Below are 23,982 nucleotides of genomic sequence, written 5' to 3' on the forward strand. Positions count from 1 at the left end.
AATATTGGATGAAAAATAGTATTAAACTATATTTTCAACTATCAAATATAATTAATACACTTTTCCGTTTAAAAAAAATACTTAAAGCAAGTAGTAATTAATAAAATAATAAAAAGATTGAAAAACTGATTAAGTTTTTATTAAAAGTGAAATTGAATCAGGAACATAAATAAATAATAGATTTAAAAAATGATTAAACGTAAACTTAAACAAGTACCTATCTGGTGCCTCAATTGAGGACAAAACGCGGAAATGCGTGACGACTATAGCTATCCCTTTCACTTATTAAAACTTGACATCTCAGTCTGAGTCTCAGTTCCTCATCTTTTTCTTCCCTCACAAATTTTCAGGTTGCATTCCAATCTCCTTCCCTTGTTCCCATATCTTTCAATTTTCATCTCCCTTTTCACTTCATTACTTGTTTGCTTTCCACTCATGCATGTTTTCTTGTGAAAGAGCTTCATTTTTGACGGTTGGGTTTCTCGAGTTTATTTTGCTTTTTTTTTTTTCCGTATGAATGTTATTTCAAACTTCTTAAACATGTTTGATGGAACTGAGAAATTGGTATGAGTTTGGATCTTATGCTCTACCCTTTTACTAACCGGATATTATTATCAATTTATGTTCCTGAGATATTGAAAATTTCTGAACTTTCTTGCCCCTTCAACCTGGGGTTAGGTTAGGTGAGGTTGAGTTATGTATTAAGGTCTTTCTAGGAGGAATGATGTGTTTTTCTGCAGTTTTATGCTGTCTTAGTGGAGGTTCTTGTGCTTTTGTAGGATTTGAAGCATGGCAGATTCAAAATCAGGATTGAGGAAGCCCGTATTCACCAAGGTGGATCAGCTTCGCCCTGGGACAAGTGGGCACACTTTAACTGTGAAGGTGGTCAATGCTAAGATGGTGATGCAGAAAGGTCGTTCTGATGGTCCTCAGTCCCGTCAAATGCGAATTGCTGAATGTTTGGTTGGTGATGAGACTGGAATGATCATATTCACTGCCAGAAATGATCAAGGTATATATGTGTTATTGCTTTCACAAAGCTGTCCGTATTCACGTTTTCTGTCACTGCATGGTGTTTTTTTATTGTTGTCATTGTGTTTTACTTTGGCCGGGTGAATGCGCGTTATTTATTTGGTTGTTTTGCACTGAATAAGAGCATGTCATGTGTCTAGCGTCCTGTTTTGTCCATTTTTTGGCAATCTTCCATTTCCATTTCTGTTTTGATGTCGGTTAGTTCTGGACATTGTCCAGGGACATGAATTAGTTGCTTTATTCTGTGAATTTCATGTGCATCTGTAGTTACTGCTTGTGGTATGTTCTATGAATTGAAGGTGAATTGTCCTGAGCTATAACAGATACTTCACTTTGGTTATCTATGCAGTTTTGGATATATAAATTTCCGAAACCACTTCTATGTTTTTTTCTTACATATCTGACACTACTTGTTATTATGAGATGCCTAAGTCCTACATTGAGTAGAATAAGCTATTCGGTGTACTGAAATATATAAGAGCTACCAATGAGGAAGTTGAGTGAAGTGTCAACAAGTGAATGTTTTAGAGAAGTTGTGATGGTGTTGGCTCTTGGGGATGTGGTGATAGGGATTTGAGTATTGTAGACCTAAGTCCCTCATTGAACAATAGGAGATGCTTGTTGGAGTATGTAAGTGTTTGGATTTGATATGTTTTGATGGAGTGTCAAGTCTGCAAAGCATTTTATGAAAATTCAATGCAACTATATGAAACATATAAGAATATGCGATGAAGAAACATTGTCCCTAGATATACCAAATATACAAATTGCTCTCTTCATAAATGATTTTAAGAAAGGAATGAGATTTATGGTAGTAGTCATATACGTAAATAGTAGAAAGTAATTTATGATGCAATGGGTTATAATTTTTTATTTATTTTAGCAATATATAAGAAAGATGTTTTAAATTTTGATTTGCAGAATTGTAGTTAAATATTTATCATGTCTTATGAACTTTTAGATATTTTTAAATATGTATCTTATATGTATCATACCCTCCATATCAAACATGATATGTATCCGATATGCATAAAGTATCTGTGCATCATTGGTCTTGAACGTTTGTAGATTTTTTTTAAAAAGAAACTTCTATAAAAGATATATACCCATTCAGTTAGTGGAATTTGATAGAGAATTTACCATATGAAGTCTTCCGGAAGTCCCAGGTTTGTAGTTAATTGTGCACTAGATGATCTAAATAACTGCAAAAATTTATGCAATAGAGGAATCAGTGTAATTGCTGTTGCGTGTTTTTCTTGTTTATTTTACCCAAAATATCCTAATTAATGTCCATTATTATTTTCTTGCAGTAACATCATCAACCATATAAACCTTTTGTCTCAATTTTATAGAAATTTGGGAAAAATAAGGAATAATCTGTCTTTTCCTATAAGTGTTTAGCATATTTAAACCAGTCTGTTGTTAACTTGCTATCCGATTAAAAAGGCTCAAATTCCTGTTTGTCAGCATTTGGTAACAATAGAAAGATCTCTATATAACGTACATATAGTTATCAAGGGAAAAGGTAATTTTTAGTTGTAGGAAAACGCAGTTTCTTAGTAATCTAAATCTTCTGATATGTTTCAGGGTCTCTCCCAATTCACTCTGTGATCTATGTTTTTGGTTCTTGTGAGTGTCTTGATTATTGTATCCAATTATTTGTGTATTATGTGTTGTATTTAGAAATGACATGAATATCATAAAACTTCTGTTGTTGTATAGTTAATGTTCCGAATGCCAAATAATCTAAATTGTCGATTAAGAGTACATTCACATGCCTGTTAGAGTAGATCAGTCCTAAAATTAATTAAATCTGAGTATATTTGCAGTTGTTGACATGTGTTAATGTCCTTCAGTTGGTGTACACATATGTGTAATGGAGAATTTTTACATCCTTGAGGGTATGATGGCACACTTCTCTTTTGCAATGATAAAGAAAATTTTTGTGCTATGTATCCTACATTGTTGGTGATAAATGATTCATAAATATAAAAAAAAGGATAGATTTGCCACTCTTCTAATGTTGAAATGTTTCTTTGCTTCTGTATGGTTATTTCTCTTGAGCTCAGAGAAGGTGTAAGACTTGAATTACTGGGGAGATATAGAAATGAAAAACTGATGTAATTGGGGGAAGAATGGTAGCAAAAGACGCAATGTCATTCAGGGGCTTCCCTATATTTGCCTGTGTCTTTTTTTTTTTTTTTTCCGTAAACTACATTTCAGGATGGGCAGAGAAGCTCAGCTTTGTGTTATTTTTTCTATGAGTTATTGCATTCTGGTTTATACTACTTTCTTGATTCAACTAAAATATATCAAGGTCTCATCGGTAATTTTTCTGTTTAACAGTGGTTCTCTAGAATTTGTACAGCGTTTTAGTGTAGTTACTAAAACTTCACTGGCTGATTCAATTGGGAATTAGTTAGGTCACTTATCTAAACAATATAAAAAAATGTTGGAGAAAAAGACTAGTTAAAAGGTACCCAAAACCAGGTAAGAACCACTGATTAAACTTTACCTCAAATATTTTTATTTTTTATTCTAAAACATGTTTAAAATGATTAAATGATCTTAGGTTTATATGTAAGATCTATCTATAGATTGCTATTTTATTTTTTGAATTTTTACCATGTATGAATCATTACATCCATATATATTGTTATACTGATTTAATCACAATTGAAGCCGATCAATGTGCAGTGTTGAAGACTTTGGTTTAGTTTTGTTGGGTTTCATAATTGACAACGCTTTTTAAACTCTTGCTTTAGTTAAAAGTTTCATTATGTATTCCCTCTCTATATCACTTTTTCAGGCCATGGGGACATGCTTGATAGTTTATATTATGTAATTCTTGAGTTTTATGCTTATTGCTATATTATTGCAACTAAAGACAATAACTCAGATTCTCAACAATGGTGGGATTATTATTGATTGGAACAACTTTTTTATTATTTATTAATGACATTTTAAATAGTAAGATAAGTCCTGGTTGTGGTTTTTTGTTTATCTGAATGAATACTTGAAATGAAATTTCATTCAATTTCTTTGTTTCTCAGTTATTGTTGTTGTGAAATATAGCAAGGTTTTACAATTTAAGGCATATATGTGAAATTGGTGGGAAAATGATATATAACCAATTCCTTGTGCACTTGCTTAACATGTTAGTATTGCTTTTTCCAACTCAGGAGTTTATATAACTACTGTTTGTATGGGTTTTGTATCGCTACTAAAGAATGACTTTTAGGGTTGAATTGGGCTTACTTAGTCTAGGATAATCAGGAAATAATGTGTGGGTTTTGTATCACTACTAAAGAGCTATTTTTGGGGTTAAATTGGGCTTACACAGTCTGGTATAATCGGGAAATAATGTGTGTTCCAGTTTCTAACGTTTTGTATGCCCTTTTGGATATATCTATTACTTAAGCTGTGAATAGAAACAAATTAAGTTGAGGTTCGTTGGGGAAATGGGAGCGGGTGAAGAGAGTTTGAGAAGAAAGTTAGAAACGAACAAGCTCTCTTCCTTGCAAACATTAAGGAATGAAGCTAGAATTGCAGATGCAATATTGCTTATTCCTGTTTATTACTTGTTCCTGCTTTTGAATTCTCCCTATGGCCGAGGTCTGATAGGTATAGAATCAAAAGAGAAACTATGTTTACTAATGCGAAATTTTGAAAGAAAGAGTAGCAAGCATCAAGTGGTTGTCATTTTTTCATGATAGTGGAAGTGTATGCCTGCTGATTGCTTTCTTTTACATTAAGACTGTCATTTTTTCATGATAGTGGAAGTGTATAGAATGTGTTTTTGGACCATTACTTTTACTAATAGAAAAGGTTCAGTATTCTCATGATATTATAGGGATCATATGTGACGGATAACTTAAATTTAATAAATAATCGGAAAAAGTAATTACCATATAGGAAAAAAAATAACCAAACCAGTGGTTTGAAATGCTAAAATTAATTGGAACCGATTTTTCCCCCTAAAAGTAACGAGACTAGCTCCCTGGGACAAATAAATGCAGAAAATAAAAGATCCAGAGTTCTGTAGATGCACACAATCTCTAGCCCAACCGCATGCCCTTTTCTTCTCTAGTCATATCTAGCCTGCTGTTTCTTTCTCCTTTTAATCACCTTCTCTTCAACATAATTACAGATGTTTCCCTCGGAAATTCTGATACTCAGTTTCTCTTCCCTTTATCTACCCTGTTGTTACTTACGGTCCATATTTTGGTCTAGTGCCTAATGTTATTTACTTATAACTCCGTCGCAATGACTGTTAATATTTATAAGTATTTATAAGTGTTACATTGTATTGTAATTCTCCCTTGACAATAATAGTGTAATAGTTGTCAACTTGTATTCAACATGAAAGTTAAAATGAAGTTTTAGGTTGGAAGTTGAACAACAATGTTGAAAATATTTTATGTAGAATTTTCAAATTAAATTGCAATCTAATCGAATATTTGGAGTGTTGGTTTGGAATAAGTTGAGTATTGTATATTTGGCTGAGATGTTGAACATTTTGTTTATGTTCAGTGGATTTGATGGAAGAGGGTGCTACTGTGATCCTGCGAAATGCCAAAATTGACATGTTCAAAGGATCAATGAGGCTTGCTGTGGACAAGTGGGGCCGAGTGGAAGTGAAAGAACCTGCTAGTTTCACTGTTAAGGAAGATAACAACTTGTCTCTCATCGAGTATGAACTTGTGAATGTTGTTGTAGAATGACTTGTTGGGACATCCTGGAATTTCTAATGAGAATAAAACAAATCCAGCAAAGAAATCTAGCTTTGTTTCTTTTTGTATCCGAGACATCTAATCATAGGATTTGAGAAGCCAGTAGTATCAACAGTTGCTTCTTACTGTTGCAGCAAACTATGGATCTTGTAGCTTCAACCACTGAACAGATACATGTGTAAGTGCAGCAAGAAAATGGGAACTGGTTTCCAGATCATACTTTTTTGTTATGCTATCTATTGATATTTTAGATTATATCTATCTTCATCTACCATGGATTATATCTATCTAATTATTATGTGTGGTTGGTGGGTGTTTATACTTGATATAATCCATGTTTAACCTCAATCTTTATCGTGATCTTGATAACCTGTTGAAACAAGTCAGGTTGCACATTCTGACTTACCAAGAACCTGTTTAACCCCTGCTGGGTGCCGCCCTGACGAAGGATGAGATATGTTCATCTGTCAAATTGAGCCTCTCTCTATTTTATCATGTTTTTCTTAAACTATATACTTTTATTTTTGTTATGATTATCTCTTAAACTTTTTCCATCATTAAATGATTATATATATATTTTACCGAAGACAAAAAATGATCAAAATCTCTTGATTTCAAAGTTTATTCTATCTTTAGATTAAAATAGTTCCGTTTTTGGACATGAGAGTTACTTTATTTATAGGCAAAATAATTACAAATTGTTTTTATTTTTCTAATTTTAAAATAAAAATTAATCTTTTTTATTCAATAGGATCTATCAATAAAATTTAAAATGAAATCAGAGTGAATTTAAGTGAGTCCATGACTTTAGGATGTTATCTGGTCGGACCTATTGGAACGGTATATATATATATATATATACACACACACATTTGATTTAAACAATTGAACAGGAATTGCATTGACTCAAATCGGATTTTAGTGGATTAAGAATAGGATGAATATGATCTACTACCATTTTGTATTCTTACTGATAGAAAATTCAAGTCCTAGATTGAATGTAATAAAGAACATCTTGGATAAACTTAGTTTTAAATGTGTTTTTATTTATGAAAATGCTTTGTCTTAATAGTTATACGAATTATTTACATTTAGTCTAGCGATAATTTTTTTTTTAACTATAATAATTAAAAATACATAAAACTTGAAGACTAATTATACAGAGGTAACATCATTTGGTGCAAATGTGGACGAGTATTAAACATGCAGTAATGTTCTAGTGGGATAATGTGCAAAATTACGTTATGTGTATTGTTGCAACTGGTTATAATGCAAAAAAAAATAAATAAAATGGTTTGAAATTCAAGGTCCTGAAACGAGAATCCAAAGCGTCACTTACAGAAATTTACTAGCATGTGATGATTATGCATATTCTGGTCTGAATAAAGTTGCAGACTTTAATCAACAATGGAGTGTCTAAACTGCTGGAGTGTCATGAAACATTCTTCATTGTGTTGACAATGATAATGTGAGGCACCACTAAGGACTTATCTTTGGGCTTCTGGTCTAAGCAAACCATACCCTACACCAACCCAACCATCTCTATCTACCTGAAACATGTAATCAATTGCAACAACACCCACATGAGGTACTCTCAATATTGTGAGTGTTACAAGATACTATAAAATAACACTTGAGATCTCAAACTAATCACATAAAATATTGTCATCATTTTTTACTCAATTTTTAAGACAATGAATTCATAGATCTTTATTATTATGTAGTACTTTAATCTCTCATTTTTTACTCAACATAAAACTTAAACTCATTCTCGAATTTTGAAAAAAATTAAAAACCACAAATTAAGTGAGACGGAATGTCCATTGAGTTTTTCTGTATTATTTTTAATATATTCTCAAAATATTATATACACTTAAATGACGTTATCTCTAGTCGATGTAGGACTTATAATAAATAGATTGATGAACATTTGATATTTTAAAATATGTTAAAAAAGATTTTAATATGCTAATATGAGTATAATTTTAATGTTGAACAGAAAATAATACCAAAATATCTAACAAGGAATCAGAAGCCTAGAAAAGACATGAAGGCTGTGATTAAGGCAATATTTTAATTAAAGTGAGTATATAGGGTTGTAAGTAGAGACATTTAAGGAGAAAATAAAAGCATGGTTTATCCATGTTGATGTAGCATAGATAGGTAGCTTGTAGGAGATAGTGGCTTAGTTGTACAAAAGAAAGGATGAAAAACAAGTGGGCATGCTCCAATAGTAGGTCCTACTAATTTATAATACCACACACTATCTTAATTTGTCTTTGTACCAAAGGGACTCAAGCTCCATACGTTATCATCATACCCTTTGAACAAGCAAAAAGGACCACTCACTCACATGGCTAATACAAAGGAAAATGTAATGAAAAAGAGAAGAAGATCGTTGACGAAGAAGAGGAATGGATGGCAACAAAATGTGACGAGTGATGAACGTCATGATATATAGTTGCATATGAAATTGGTAATGTTGGTGAAAATTTTGGAAGCTAATGAGTGGTGCCTCATAACTACCACCTTAAAATATGTAGTTTGTATAGTTGATTCGGGACAAATAGATACCGACATTAGGATCAGATAAATCAAATAGGTCTAACCATATATATATCTTCTACATTCTTTAGAGTTAGGGTTTCTAACTAATGCTAAAGCTTTACCAAATGAGGTATGCCATTTTAGTTTTATTCAACCTTTCTAACAAGTTTCAAATGTGTCTTTCTACATTGCCTTTGTTATATACAAATGATTTTTTCTTTTTCTTTTTTTTAAAAAAATTGTTAATTTACCACTAAAGTGATGCTTTGCTTTTGCTTCTTCTATATGTATCAAAAGTGTCATTTTTTGTATTACTCTTTTACTTAAGAAATTTTCATCCAAATACCACATATATACTAAAAAAAATATTGAATAACAAATCATATCAAATACACGTAGACAATGTTTCGGTTGTTGGATCCATGAACGATTGTCGAGTTTTAGTCTGTTTCGAGTCTCAATCGTTCATGTCTCTCTTTTCGTCCACTTTAATTTGATCAGTGTTTGATTGACATATAGAGATACTATATAATATGTTGGGAATATCTTACCATACATTATGACCCACACAAATAATATTACTCATGTGGATTATTTTTATTAAATCTTGACAACCTTTAAATAGATGCAAATTGGGTCTTGGGCCAATTACAAATAATATAAACTGCAACCTTTAAATAGGTGCAAATTGGACCTTGAGTCAATTACAAATAATATAAACTGACAATAAAATATCAACTTACCTAAGATTAAAATTTCCTTATTCTATCATAAAATAATATTCTACCTAATAAACACAAAGATATAACTACTCATTCCTCTTTTATCTCTATCAAATCAAACCAAATATTATTATACCCAAACCTAATAAAATAATAAATATCTAAATTTTAAGTTTATCCCAACATAATACATAGATAGTATATTTTTTTTTCATGTCAAAATTGTGATGGGAAGAAAACTGGTTGAAAAACAAATTAAAATTTGGTTTTTAAATAGTCTAATTTTGAATTATTATTTTTTTATTTAAAAGAAGGAGGAAGAGATTTTCTAAAAGAAAATTATAAAAATAACAGTTCATAATTTTCTTCTACCGAATTCTAACTTTAAAGAATCGTAGTAAATCTAAATATTTAACAAAATATCTTATCCAGCTAAACTATATTACACAACTTTTGTTTTTTACTCATCATATATATACACAAACAAAGCCATATTGCTTTTTGATTCCTTAAAGTTTATGGATATGCAGTGCGAAATTGTTTACCTAGTCTTATTGAGAATATTAGATGCTTTTGGCTGTGGATAATATTCCCCCAACGATTCAATTTATAGAAGAATTATAAACAAAAACAAATTGAAATAAACAAAAGGAAAACAATTACACATCACACGAAAGTGATGCATTACATATTGAATGTCTAGATGTGTAATACCAAAAGTACTATAAAACAATAATTTTGGAGTCTTTCAACTCATTATTTTTTTAATATGGTACTTCTAACTTTTTATTTTGTTTTATTTTTGAATTTCTAATTATTTAATCTCATTCAATTGTTATAATTAAGGATGATGAAAATATTTATATTTTTGTAAAATAAAAATAATTAATTCATGAGTAATAGATATTTTAATATTCATATTTACAAAAAGTTAAAATAAAAATTAAATTTAATTAAAATTAAATTTTAATTTATATGTTTAATTTAATTTATAATATATTTTGTAATTTTGTTTAGATTTTACTTTTAAAATTTATAAAATATATTGTACGGTAGCATAATTCCAACGGCCGGAAAAGTCCGAAAGACCGAACGGTCTTAGTGGGCCAACGGTCCACCATGGCGTTACAATCTTAATGGGCTCAAGGCCCAACGCTAGCGTACGTAAATGACCAGCGTAAAAGATATCTACAAAGATATACCATTCACATATATTTACCAAATATATCTTAACAGAAGTAAGGATATGCTAAGTAAGATCGTTTGTATTTATTGTTATTCTGTTTATATTTTGTTTATCGCATGCNAGCCCAAAGCCTATAAGTAAAGGCTGAAGGGTTCCAAACGAGTACGTTCTCTGAATACACTTCACTCACAGTTCATACAGCGTATCTCTCATCTCACCAATTCTCTCTTACAGAGAATTCTCTATACACGCCTAACTTGAGCGTCGGAGTGCCTTTTCAGGTACCTCCCCCCGGTCAAGGCTAGGAGATCACCGTACGGCTGAAGTCAACGCGAGGACAAACGGTCGGAAATTAGAAGAAGTGGGCAGAAAGACAGAAGACGACGTCATCGAGGTTAGTCCTTCGGTCCCAGTAAATTTATACCGAAACATATATATTTTTAAATATTTACAAATATTTATAAGTATCAGCATATTTTTTAAATATTTATGAGTATTATTTTTTAAAAATAATAAAATAAATAATGAATGAATTTTCTTTCTTTTACAAATCAAGTTTTCCATGTGCACCCGATCCATTTATCCTTATAATTAGCATTTGGAATTACAAGAATTAGCAACATAATATAATGTTGTCTCACGAAGATATATGATGATTGGGTAATATAGATGTACTACAAGGTAAGACTTGCAAATGGATGTGACAAGACAGTAACAACTTTGATTGTTGGAGATTTAATGTTTAGCCAATAATGGCCTCGAGTTTGGACTGAGAGTGGTTGTGCAATGAAAACGTAACAGTAACATTTTCAAAGATTACAATAAAATTTATTTTACTTTTTGATAAACAATATTTTTTTATTAACATTTTAATATCATTTATGTATTATTATTTTGGAAAATAATATTTTAACATCATTTTTTGACACCATTTTGACACTGCACACGTGTCAAAATATGATTAGACAATTTTAAATTAAATAAACAAACTTTGGTTTTTCTCTTCCAAATATACTGCCTCAACTTTTTTAATTTGAAATCGTCCAATCACATTTTGACACGTGTGCAATGACAAAATGGTGTCAAAAAATGGTGTTAAAATATCATTTTCCATTTATTTTATGATTGTATGGTATTTATGATTATTGTTATTAATTATAAAATAATTTTGCATCCATAAGTAAATGATACAATGATATTAAAATATTATAGAAAAATATTATGAAAGTATCCTTTATCTTTTACTTTTACAATCTTATGAAAAGTAATGATTAAACAAATACATTTTGTAAAAAAGTAATATATGAAAAATTTATTATTAACAATCACAGTAATATATAAATATATTAATTGGTATGCTTTTTAATAAATACTCTATTTTTTTTAGTAATTATTGTAGCACAACTAAAATGTGATTGGACGATTTCAAATTAAAAAAAAGGTGAGGCAAAGACATATTTGGAAGAGAAAAACCAATTTTTTTTTTTAATTTGAAATCGTCCATTCACATTTTGATACGTGTGCAGTGTCAAAATGGTGTCAAAAAAATTGGTGTTAAAATATCATTTTCCTAAGAATAAAACATAAATACTACACTGTAAATTATCAACAGTTATTAAGGTAGATAAATCTGAGGATGCACTGCTAGAATCGCAAGAAAGACAGCAAAACATGTTTGGTTTTAATTGGTTAATTAAAATTGGTGAAAACTATAGCTGATGGTAATAAATAGTAATGCTCGTGTTCCAAATAAGAGAAAGATGGTTGACAGAATTTTATACTGAATGAAAATAAGCAATGGAAGAACTTAGAAGAATCATTGCATATGATTCAAATTGAAGATTTTTCCGAGCACATGCATCTAATATATAACTATTATTTGTGTTCTGAATGAGTCAAATTACATAAAATTTCCATCTTTTGCACACCAACAGAATTAAAATAATCAAATACCACCTTGCACTGCCTGAGTTATTTGACTCGTTGATAATGAAAATCACAGTACTTGTGTTTTGTTTTATGCAAAATGGCATGCTTCTTCACCATTTCTTTTCTTTGATTTACTTTTATACAAAGCAAATAGTCAGTTTAATAGTAAGACTGTTCACATCTCATTGATTTTCATAATGATGTACTAATTGGTTCTTAATCATGCATAAATTAATATATATATATTAATGAATTCAAACCGAAAACCTTTTTGTGGTCCATAGCTATCAATTACCATGTGCTTTTGAGGCTTCAATTTGAAGCTTATCTTGTGGCAAAACAAGTGAAAAAAAGGTTCATTACTTCAGATTGCATTCAGTACATGACAGAGTTTGGCTTCACAGGGAAGTTTGATTTGATATCTTACTAACTCTTTGTAGGGTGCATTTACAGATCTATTTTCTAGACACATATTAAGATGAAATATGATTATCCAATCTTCAAGATTAGCATGAGTCATATATTCCACACTAGATAACACACTTTGCAGACCAAAGTTTCATGATTCAAAAGCTGTTAATTATTCTATAAATCATGAAACTTTTGTTGTTGGAAATCCCTCGTCCTACAAGCCGGTTTTGTGAGGTTGAGTTAGGCTTACAAACCCACTTTCTAATTTGGTATCAGAGTAATGATTGGAGCCTATCCTAACGATTTCTGTTGTCGTTGAGCATGTTGTTTCACTTGCTATCGGGCCGCTATCGGACTATCCATTAAAAAGTCTAATCCTACGCTTGAGATGTATATACCTCGGCGTGTAGGGGTGTATTGGAAGTCCCTCACCTTACAAATCGGTTTTGTAAGGTTGAGTTAGGCTTAAACTCCACTTCTATCATTTGTCTGCATTATGATGTGATTTTGTACTAAAAACAGATGTTAAATACAGAATCAAGCACACTGATCTTCTATAACATCATGTTGTAATTCACGTAGTTGACTTAAGGGAATTATAAGACTTTGGTTGTTGTTCTTTCTCTTTCCACTCATGCATGCACACAAGAAGTAGAATCTTCCAATGTGATGAAACAGAAGGTGAAGGACTTAGAAAATGAAAAAAATAAGGAGGGAAGCATGAAGCACATGTTATTCTTCTAATGAGATGGCAGAACTTGAAATCACTCTCAATATAAGAGTGATTTCAATATAAGAGAACTAGTTACATGGAACATATCTTGCTTTTCTACAAAACAGCATGTGGAATGTTGACTTTTTCATTTTTTTTATTCTTGAAGGTTCAACTTAAAATATTGAAGAGGATGACACTTTCTCTGATGATGCAGCTTAAGTGGTAAACCGACAAATCCCTCTGTCCAAAAAGAAAAGAGAAGTGAGATACACTTTGCAGCAGAATAAAAGAATATTATCAGGAAGACACAGATTAGAGTTGCAGGATCTTTATTCTATACATATACTATAAAAAAAAAAATCAAAGGTAAAAACTTACTAATGATTTGTCTTTTAACCGAGAAAAGAGAATGCACGTGGCATCACATGAACTCTAGAAGTTAACATGAAGAATTTTCCTCATTGAAAGTTGAAACAACTGTTTTGTTCTATGAAAGAATTTTGCTTTCCTTTTGAAAGCTTGAACTGAACGTCATAATTGTTCCCACGCAAGAACTATAAGCAAAAGTTAAGCAATTAATAGTTTTAGATACTCATTACTATATAAAGGGTGATTAGGGTGCTCTTCTCCTAGCAAAGTGATTTTCTATTTCATTATGTAACCAATCATGACACGTGATTAGGTTTTACTAATGCAGTGATGTTTCTTTTTGCTCCAATGAGTGTTTCTGGGATTATTAGGTAATAAACTTAAGAACATGCAATTTTCAAACAAATTTGTCATGTGTTAGAGGTCTAATCATATCAGCTACAGTTATGTTTTTCCCTCATGATTATTGTGAAAGCGTATTCCATTTAGTATGTTGGAGCATAGAGAGAAAGACAGAGATGATGAAGAGCATGAAGGAAATGAAATTAGGCATGTGGGGTGCTGAGATAAATCAATGCTCTACAGCTCTCCTTTTGCTTTAATAATGAAGTGAACATCTCTGAATAGTTGGAAAACACCAAGATAATGGAAAACGTGGGAATCAGCGACACAGAGCTGCTGATATTGGGCAGAGACAATTTCAACTAGTAGTGTGCTTGAAAACAATCCTTTTGTTTGAAGGATCGTCACATTGGGTCAATGGCATCTATTATTATGTCTCACAATTACCTACATACAAATATCATCATATAAAAAATATTTGACAACCTAATCCGTTTCTTCTTGTTTGACAAAGTGTTAGGAACAAGATCCTAATACAGTATTATTTTCTGAATATATACCATTAACTGATTAAAGAAGATGGAGAATGCCAACAAGGAGAAGAGAGAATATACAGTATTATTTTCTGGGGCCAACTGATACGATATGTAGTACAAGAAATCATAAACTCAGAATAAATTCATCCAGAGATGTATATGAAGCTATTCAAAATCACATCTGATGCATCAGACACCTACTTATAATTAATGAGGTTGCTTTGTACATATCAAGCTAAAAACCAAAAATATAGAACATAAATGATGGTGGGTGGTAAGAGGTACCAGTACCATGCCTAAATCATTGATCAATTTTAACTTTGGTGGTTAATATTGGAAATCTAAGTTTTATATTTAATAAAAATAAGAAAGTTCAACAATATATATGACGTAAAATACCCATAAATTCATTGTTTTATATATTTTGGTTAAAAATAGTGTGAATTTCTTATATGAGTTAGATTCAGGTTTGAAGACTCAGGTATTATTATTCATATTGTTATCTCTTGAATGAACCTCTATCGATATAGATCCATTAGTTAAAAATAAAAGTTGAGTACAATTCTTGTTAGAACATTGCTTAAAACACCAAACTTATCTAAATTTTTTCTAGTTAAATCACATTGACCAATTGACCATTTGTTCAAAAGTCAAATGCTTAAAATTTGAACCAATTTGTTGACTACGCTTACCAGTCATGCATGTACTTCCAAGTCTCATCATCATGACCCTCAGCATAGCAGAACACTTTTCCGATACCCAATTCAGAAATTTCATTTTTTTTTCATGTGCTGCAATACTGAAACCCATTGATGGATTCCACATATGGGGAAGTTGATGATAGTGCCATTTCTGTCGTCATTTTGACATATTAAGATCTTGACAACAGTCATAATACTGAATATGAAAGAGAAGATTTACCTCTTTCTACGCATTAACTTGGTTTTACAAAATTGTATGGTCCTTGTTCAATATGCAAGAGAGGCTTGCATTTGGATGAGTTACACTGATGATGATAACTTTGCTTAAAAATTAAAGTTAAGATAGACTGACCTGCATATAAATAAGAGTGATAAAATAAATTAAAGTTTAGCTGACAAAGTTCTCAAAATATATATTAAACAAAGGGTGAAATTTCTATGAAAAGAAGAGATATGCTCGTGGTTTTGTTTAGTTTCTGAACAAACACATTAAAAGTCACCATTCTGATTTCAACAGAGTTTCTTACTGCTATTAAGATCAAGAACGTGACAGAATTAAAGACTGAATTATTATGTTCTGCAATTAAAGCTAAAGTTGAGAGAGGCATCAAGCAGAGAAAGGGAAAACACAAATTTTTTAAACAAACATGTATCATAAATCAGAATCTTAGTTTATTGATGTTCTTTCTCTTCTTTCTAAGACTTTTGTTCTTTAATCAGCTACTATTGTGTCAATCCATTCAAACAATTAATTGAACCCAACTCACAATCTCAAAAGGTGACCTTACCCAATTTGTATTTTTTTTACAAAGTTGTTGGAAATTGAAGTTTGAGTCTAAGTCTCACGTTAAATAGAAATGAAAAATGTAGAACATTATATAAAGATAAAAGACTCATTAACTTATTGTTTTAAGGTTTTAGACAGAGAATTGTGTCAATCTCTCTAGATGCAATAAATAATTTCTTCTTTAAAAATATAAGGTATACATGTTCATGTTAGTTTATGAAACAAGTTTAACAAATTTTAATTTCTTCTATAAACATATTAAAAGTTTAACTAAAGAGGGTGCTGATGGCATTAAATATTATACTTTATAGTAGAAAAAATTGTACATTATTGGTATAACGATTAATCATCGTTACTAACATTACTAATAGTTATATCTTACAATGCATATATGACTTTTAAAGTACAATAAAATATATTAAAGCTTAGCTCAAATGTATACATAGGTAACGAAGGTAACATGACAAAAGATTTAATATTATTGTAAATAATATGTAATGGGATGATAATATATTTTTTACACATACTACTATTATTATTATTATATTTTTTGCTACATTCTAATAAAATTATTTTTGAATCTGTAAGCTAATTAGTCTGTATTACTCTCAATTTATCAAGAAAACCATACGTTTAATTTGGTATCCTATTTTTGATATAAGCTAATAATATAAACGGCCAGAGTGGAAGATGTTCAGTTGTTTTTATAAAGAACATAAATATTTTTCAAAGTTATAAAACTTATGCAAGAATTTCTATTAGTTTGGTTTGTTTACAATCCTTTTCTCTTGAAGCTGAGTTTTCAGTGTATATATTTGGAAATCTCGATTTCTATGACAGGTGATGTATTCAGATAATTCTGAAAATAATTATTGTTATTATTAATATTACAAGCATTCTCTAATTTCACGTTCAAACTCATTTCTTTTCTGTGATGTTTTCAGAAAAATTAGACAATGGAAGAAAAATATGCACAATCAATACAAGTAAAGTAAACATGTTCAATTAAAGATGAATTCTACAAAATTAACTTGTAAAATGAAGTTTGTATCTATTTATATATACTATAAATTAATTTTATCTTTAATCGATGTGAAACTTCTAATAAATCTATTAATGTTATATTTTAAAGGTTGAGTTGAGAATTGTGTCAACTTTTTATGTGATGAGGTTCAAATTTTACTAGTGTTGTATCTCTCTGTTTGACCTCTTCCTTTAATAAATCTAGCAAATGTCACGTTGAAAGTCATTTATTTTCTGTGATGGTTTGAGATAAATTAGCCAATGGAGGAAGAAGAATGATACAGAAAGAGCGGAAGTACTTATATTCTGAGTGTGGTACAAAATCCATGTGCCATGAAATTGTTAAGAGCAGCGAAGAGCTTGAGACATTTAATATAGTGGTAAAGGGGTGTTTTATTGTTTGAGATTGAGCATTTGAAAGAAGAATTAGGTGAAATATTTGGCAAGTTGTGGAGAAAATTGAAAGAGGGCATTGTTGATGTTGTCTGATATGATAAAAGATGAAATTTGATGGTGTCATTTTCCTCATATTCTTGTGCATTCTGTTTTCCACATTTTGTTAGTATTGAATATGCGTGTTAATTGGGTCCATCATCACATGTGTTCTAAAAACCGCGTACCTTATATATCAAACAAATCTCCTACAATCATCATCTTTCCTTTTCTTGTGCCATCTGCTCCTTTGTCCTTCCACATCTCTCTTTCATTATCTTTCATCAACAATTTCTCACCAATTATCCTTTCTCATACACTTTATAATAACAATCATATCATTCGCTAAAGTAAAAAACGACTCTATCGACGATCTGTATTTTTTAGAAACAGTTAGAAATCGTCGGTAACCGACGGCTTATCGACAGTTAAAAAGTCAACGACGATAAAAAAACTATTAAACTACAATGAAATATTTTTTTCAATCACACTAATTAAAAATAAGATTGATCTATAATATATAAGTGAGTACAAATCTTATCATTATAAGTGAATTAAACTTAAAATTTACTTTTTAACATGATATCAGAGTAGTCGATAACATAGTCTATTCACATGGCTAAGATTTATAGAGCACTAGAATTTAACAAGACCTATATTTTTAATCCCAGATGACGGTTTGAACAGGAGAAAAACAAAGAGCATATAAGAAATAATAATGGTTGGTGTGTTAGTTTATGAAGGTGAAATTTTGGTCAGAATCGGAAGTGACATAGTTGAAACAAAGCATATCTCGAAATAACTGTCTTTAGCACAAATGCAAACAAGTAAAATGTATAAAGTAATTTTTTTCTTTTCACGAGCCTTTGTCACTGTCCTTCAGCATTATGCATTTCTTGTTGCAAACACCAAAGATGGATCACGAAAAGCTTGGGGGCAATTACAAAACAAAATCATTAGCGGCTAAGCGCGTTAAATTTTATAATAATCTTCTTCTCTCATCAATCATCCACTGCCACGTGTCCCTTCATGTCTTCACCTCCTTCCCTTGTGATTCTCCTCCTGTCTTATTCTCCCAGCTCTTCTCACTTAATCACAAACGTCTCGTTTCAGCCTTCTATTATTTTTAAAATTTCCATTTTTTTAAATCAGTATTTTAATAATGATGATATCTTCATGTGTGTCACATAAATATAATATTATTTCAAACTTTTATTTATATTTATGCTAGAAAAAATGAGTTGTACATAAAGAAAAGAGTATCACATTTTTTTCCAATTAAAATATTACAGTCGTTAAGTAGTCCTAGATATGAATATATATTAGGATTTTTCTTCTTCTTATCATTATCTATTTAAAGTGTAATATTTTATTAAGTAAGGTACACGTTCCTTATTAAAATACTTTCTTTTTCAAAGTTTTGATCATGGAACTTTTAGCAGTTAATGTTGATTTTTATATTTTAAATTAATAAATTCAAACTGCTTAAAAGAAGTGATATTTTTTTTATGAAAATAAAAGATATAATAAGTTTAAATTTGAATAGCATTATTTTGGACGAGTTCTTTAAGTACTTTTTAAAAAGCAACATAAAAAAAAATTAAAAGTTTTTTGCTATAAAAGTTTTTTCATGTTGTTTTTCTTCTTTTATTTGTAAATCATGCCTTAGTATATATATTTTTTTTCTTATTTTATGTATGTTAATATTTTTTTGATTACCTTTGAGAGAACTTAAGTATTTTAAAACGTGTTTATTACAATTAAAATATAGTTTATTATCTTTTGTCGGCTCAAGTGAAAGTGGAGTTTAGTTTAAATAAATTTATTTACTGAACTAATCAATTAGGTTGTTTGTATCGAATTTTTATATTGAACCATAAACAACATTATTATTAAAGTTAATTAATTAAATTAATATAAAATCGTTTTTTATAAAAGTTTTTCTCAAAATTTTGAAGTTTTTTGTCATTTATAATTAAATTTCAGACTTACTAAAATGATTAAAGAATAGAAAAAGAAAAATTATGTTCAAATATCGTTTCAAGAGTTTTGCATTTGAAGACATTTGATGAAATTATTATATATACTCTTGATCTTAATTTTTTTTGGAATAATCATAACAAGATAGTTTTATATTTCCTTGTAGTTTATTATCTGAATTTGTATTTCAATAAATCCGAATTAGGTGTGTTCATGTATTAAGTTTCTACACAGTATTATAGTATTCTTAACATGTATTTACATAATGTAGTAGTATTCTTGATAGATTTATTTGTACATTTCAAGTGATTGCTTGTTTCATATTTGAAGTGTCAATATAATCAAATTTTCAAAATAGCGAAATAATCTAATTAAAGTGCAAAAAGTTAATATCATTTAACAATTTGTTTTGTTTAGAGAGAACTTTATCGTCAAAATAAGTTATTAATTAAATTCTTTTATTGCAATTTATTCGCAGAACCTTCCTAAATTAACTACTAGAATATTGTCTATGTCATCATAAATAGGCTAAATATTTATATATAAAAAAATATAGTATATTATATAAATATATAATTCAATAATATATCCCTTATTCAATAATATAAAAAAATTTAATACATGAATTTAATTATAGGAAAACATGAGACTTGATCGAAGTTGGATGTTACGAAGAAAATATCATTTTGAATGGAGATTATGCTTTCATTCGAGTTATTCAAAGAGATCCAACAATGATAGATGATGTATATTTCTTGTCTATGTGTGAAAGGTTGCAACTTTCATGTGAAAATTTTAATATAAAATTGATTAAAGACAAGTGATGTCCATGAACAAGTTTATAATATATAAATAAAAGTTAACTTCAATTATTACCACATTAAATGTTATAGATTTGTTATTGAATTATATAACTTGAATTGATTTCGTTAAACAAACCATTTGAGGTTACATGACATAAGGGAAAATTTCAAAAATAACTTATGTTACATATTCTTAGAAAAGTTATTGTTCAAACATGAGACTTTTTAATAAGTTAAACAATCACTAGTATGGTATTATATATCATATTATGATATTTACAATTATTTAATTGAGGTGCTGTATGAGGTGACGTTAAACAACGTTTTTTCACTAGTGACAAACATTGTTAAAAATATCAATTTTTAAAGATAACTTAAATAATAACAATTCTAAAATTGTTTTTTAAAATTTTTGATTGATGATAAAACCTTATTTTTGTAATAGTAGTAACTTGACACAACTTCTAATATAACAATTCTCCTTTAAATGTACATTACAAGAAAATCACCAAATAATAAATAATTTTAGAGCTGAAAAATAATTTTTTATTATGATAACTAATTTAGATAGCATTTTATAAACTAAAAGTTATTAGTATCTAAAGTAGTCTTTATTATGATTAAAAGTTTATAATAGGTTTTTGGATAAATTAGTCTCTAATATTAGCTATCAATATTTTAGCTACTAAATAATTATTGTGTCTAAATTAGTCTCTAATATAATTTAGTAATTTCTTGGTAACTAATGTTAAGACAAATTTAGATTCTAATTCACATATCAATTATATATTTTTATTTACAATAGAAATTATTTTAAATATCAATAATTTTTAGTTTATAAATTTGTATCTAAATTAGTCACTATAATAACTAATTATTTTTTATCTCTAAATTGTTATATATAGTTTTCTTGTAATGATAAGAAAAATAAAAGTATTATGGATAATAAAATAAATAATGAGTGCAAAAGTAAAATTAATTGTTTAAGTGATGTTATTCTTATTTTAAAGGATAATTAATAGTTTTTAAGCTGATGATACATGAAAAGTATAATGTACATTCTCATTTAAAAATTAATAATCTATCAATAAATTAATAATCTATCAATATGTTTAATTTGGATATACATACATCTGTAACAGCATTTTAAACAATTGTGCACATAAAATTCATTTAATCATCGACTTACAAATATTTTTTTTTTATGGATATGTTCTTATTTGTTTTTTCTAATTGATCTTTCAATCGTAAAAGTTAAAAATCATATATTTTAAAATAAAGTTTGCTACAGAAGACATGCAGCTTGGAGAATCATCATTGAAAAATGACTATATTATATTGGGTACCCATAAGATGTTTTAAACTCAATTTTAATTGTGTCGTGAGTTAATAGTTATATAATAACAACAATAATGAAGTAGTAGTAAACACATGCATATACATTCACAAAATTTATGTTTTAAACTTGTCAAAAACAATTTTACAATGTGATTCATCTAGTTAGACTAAATTTATTAAGTTATCTTAAATGTTATAAAGAAATGACAATTTGTGATTATGTAAATATATAAAGTTATTTCACATAATTATTAGAGCCAATAAGAGAAAATGAAAGTTAAAAATGAGAAGTTAAAGAATGAGTCTATATCCATATATACTTAAATTAGGTTTTCTTACATTTTTTTAGAGAAATTTGTTTGGAAATTACGAAAATTGACAAAGCAAAAAATAATTACTAATAATTGGTTAAGGGTATGTTTGAATATGCGTTGATCGATTGATTTTAATTGATGTGAATTTGTAAAATTGGTTTTGAATAAAAGTGATTTAAAAGTGATGTGATTTTTTTTTGGATGACAAAATATGAATGTGATTTTCATATTAAATGTTGTTTCTTTTTAAGACTGATTTTGAGTGTATAATTACTAAATGGACATTCATATTTATATATCATTTTCATATACACATTTGTACTTCCATTTTCAAAATTATTGTAAGAATTTTTTTTAAGTGACTACTAAATCACCAAAAGTAGATACATGCACGATTCACTTCATATAAAATGGCAATATAAATATATAAATATATAAATATATAAATATATAAATATATAAATATATATATATATATATATATATAATGTACTTCATCATATGTAATTGTTCTACTATATAGCACATTATATTGCATTATATTGAATATATTCATAATCATTACAATATAGCACATTAACAATAAGAAAGTATCTACATTATATTAAATGCAAAATTACAAGATCAATCTAGTTTTTTTTTTCTTGGAATGTACAATATTATCTTGTATGGTATCTCAAATACAATCTATATTAGTTGAAGAAATTAAATTAAAAGTTTGGAATTGGTCTAAGTTAATTTCATTGTGACAAGATTCATCATCTAAGTCAGGGACAATGTCTTCATTTTCATATTTATTAAATTGTAAATTAGTTTAAACATTCTTTGGAAGAAAACTATAAAAAATATTGTTGTACAAACTATACAATCACTTGTGTTCATATTTAAACTTTGGCATATGTAGCAAAATAACAAGCATGTTCTTCTATACACCAAAAGTTTTTCAATGTGCATCTTAAACATGAATGGTAGTAGTTGAAGACCTCGTTATAATTTCTAAATCCACTTTTACACCTAAAATCAGGAAGGTGATAACATTCATATCTGTAGGGACCAAGATATCCTAATCTTGTTGGATAGTTAACATCTACCAAATAATATTTTCCACGTGAAATAGAAAAATAAAATATAAACAATCTTTAATTGAAATTAAAATTTGACGTTCCGGTGTAAGGTCAAGTAATCCGAATCTTTCATAATTTGCTCCTCCCACCGGTCATTCGCCTCTTCGTCTCCTCGCACCTGTCTGTTCGTTTCCCCGGGATCCAATCAAAGGGAAGGGGGGTACCTGCTAAAGGCACTCCGATGCTAAAGTCAGTTTAAATGTCCGATCGGTTGTTTTAAGCTCTGTATTAAATGCACAATAAATGAACCTACTTACCTGGTACCTGTGACTTGTATTTACAGTGTTGGATATGGGCTTAATATTAAGGTGGTCCTAATCAGGGCCCAATCTTGGCCCAATCATCTTAATTATACAATTACCTTAACTAAACTGGTTTTACCTTGATCTTCCGGACTGTCCGCTTTTAACCGCCCGATTGCTCTCCTCTAAGATGACTGACCGTCATGGCACTCAATTGTCTTTCACCAATCGATCCTTGTTTCTGGAGACCGGGCGTCTTAACCGTCCGGTAATCCCTAGTACATCAGGCCCACCAAGCCCTAGACGGTATGCCGTCGTAGGGTTTTGAGTGCAAGCTCTCGTCACTCCCGCTGCCTGAGGCTCTGTTGTTTGAGATGTTCGAGGTTGTCGCTTCAGATTCAGGAGGCTCGCGGTTTTCAATGCTCAAAATTTAGGCGGGAAAGTGGATGTCAGGCGACACGTGTTGGACTCCCATGGGCGAGGAAGTTGAGTAGTGGAACAGTTTCTTAACCTGGGCCATTGATCATGCTTCGATTGAACGGTGACGATGTAGTCAGTAATTTTAAAATTTTCGCTATAAATAGGGGCTCTTTGATGGTTTCAAACTCACTTTTACTTCTCATTCTTACTGCAGCCGTCCGATTTTTTTTCTTCAAACAGGTAAATAAATGGCGATTACGTTGTCTTCTTCTGGCTCCACGGGTGGGGACGGTGGG

General features: G+C 29.6%; 1 protein-coding gene across 2 annotated transcripts; it reads left to right on the top strand.

The window, feature by feature from the left end:
• Positions 1-212: 212 nt before the first annotated feature.
• On the top strand, positions 213-6,043 carry LOC106779010 (uncharacterized protein At4g28440). 2 transcript variants are annotated; one of them, XM_014667027.2, is made up of 3 exons: positions 213-350; positions 780-1,012; positions 5,566-6,043. In XM_014667027.2, the coding sequence occupies exons 2-3, from the start codon at positions 790-792 to the stop codon at positions 5,754-5,756; spliced, it is 414 nt and encodes a 137-aa protein (XP_014522513.1). In that variant the 5' UTR covers positions 213-350; positions 780-789; the 3' UTR covers positions 5,757-6,043. The 2 variants fall into 2 exon arrangements, with proteins under 2 accessions (XP_014522513.1, XP_014522514.1); XM_014667028.2 differs by having other exon boundaries at positions 335-472.
• The last annotated feature ends 17,939 nt before the right edge of the window (positions 6,044-23,982 follow it).

The sequence above is a fragment of the Vigna radiata genome, unplaced genomic scaffold (genome assembly GCF_000741045.1).
Source record: "Vigna radiata var. radiata cultivar VC1973A unplaced genomic scaffold, Vradiata_ver6 scaffold_293, whole genome shotgun sequence".
NCBI classification, from domain to species: domain Eukaryota; kingdom Viridiplantae; phylum Streptophyta; class Magnoliopsida; order Fabales; family Fabaceae; genus Vigna; species Vigna radiata.

Coding starts and splice junctions, on each gene's coding strand:
- LOC106779010 (XM_014667027.2), top strand. CDS start 790: ATGGCAGATTCAAAATCAGGATTGAGGAAGCCCGTATTCACCAAGGTG. Junction 1,013..5,565: donor CACTGCCAGAAATGATCAAG/GTATATATGTGT, acceptor GTTTATGTTCAG/TGGATTTGATGGAAGAGGGT.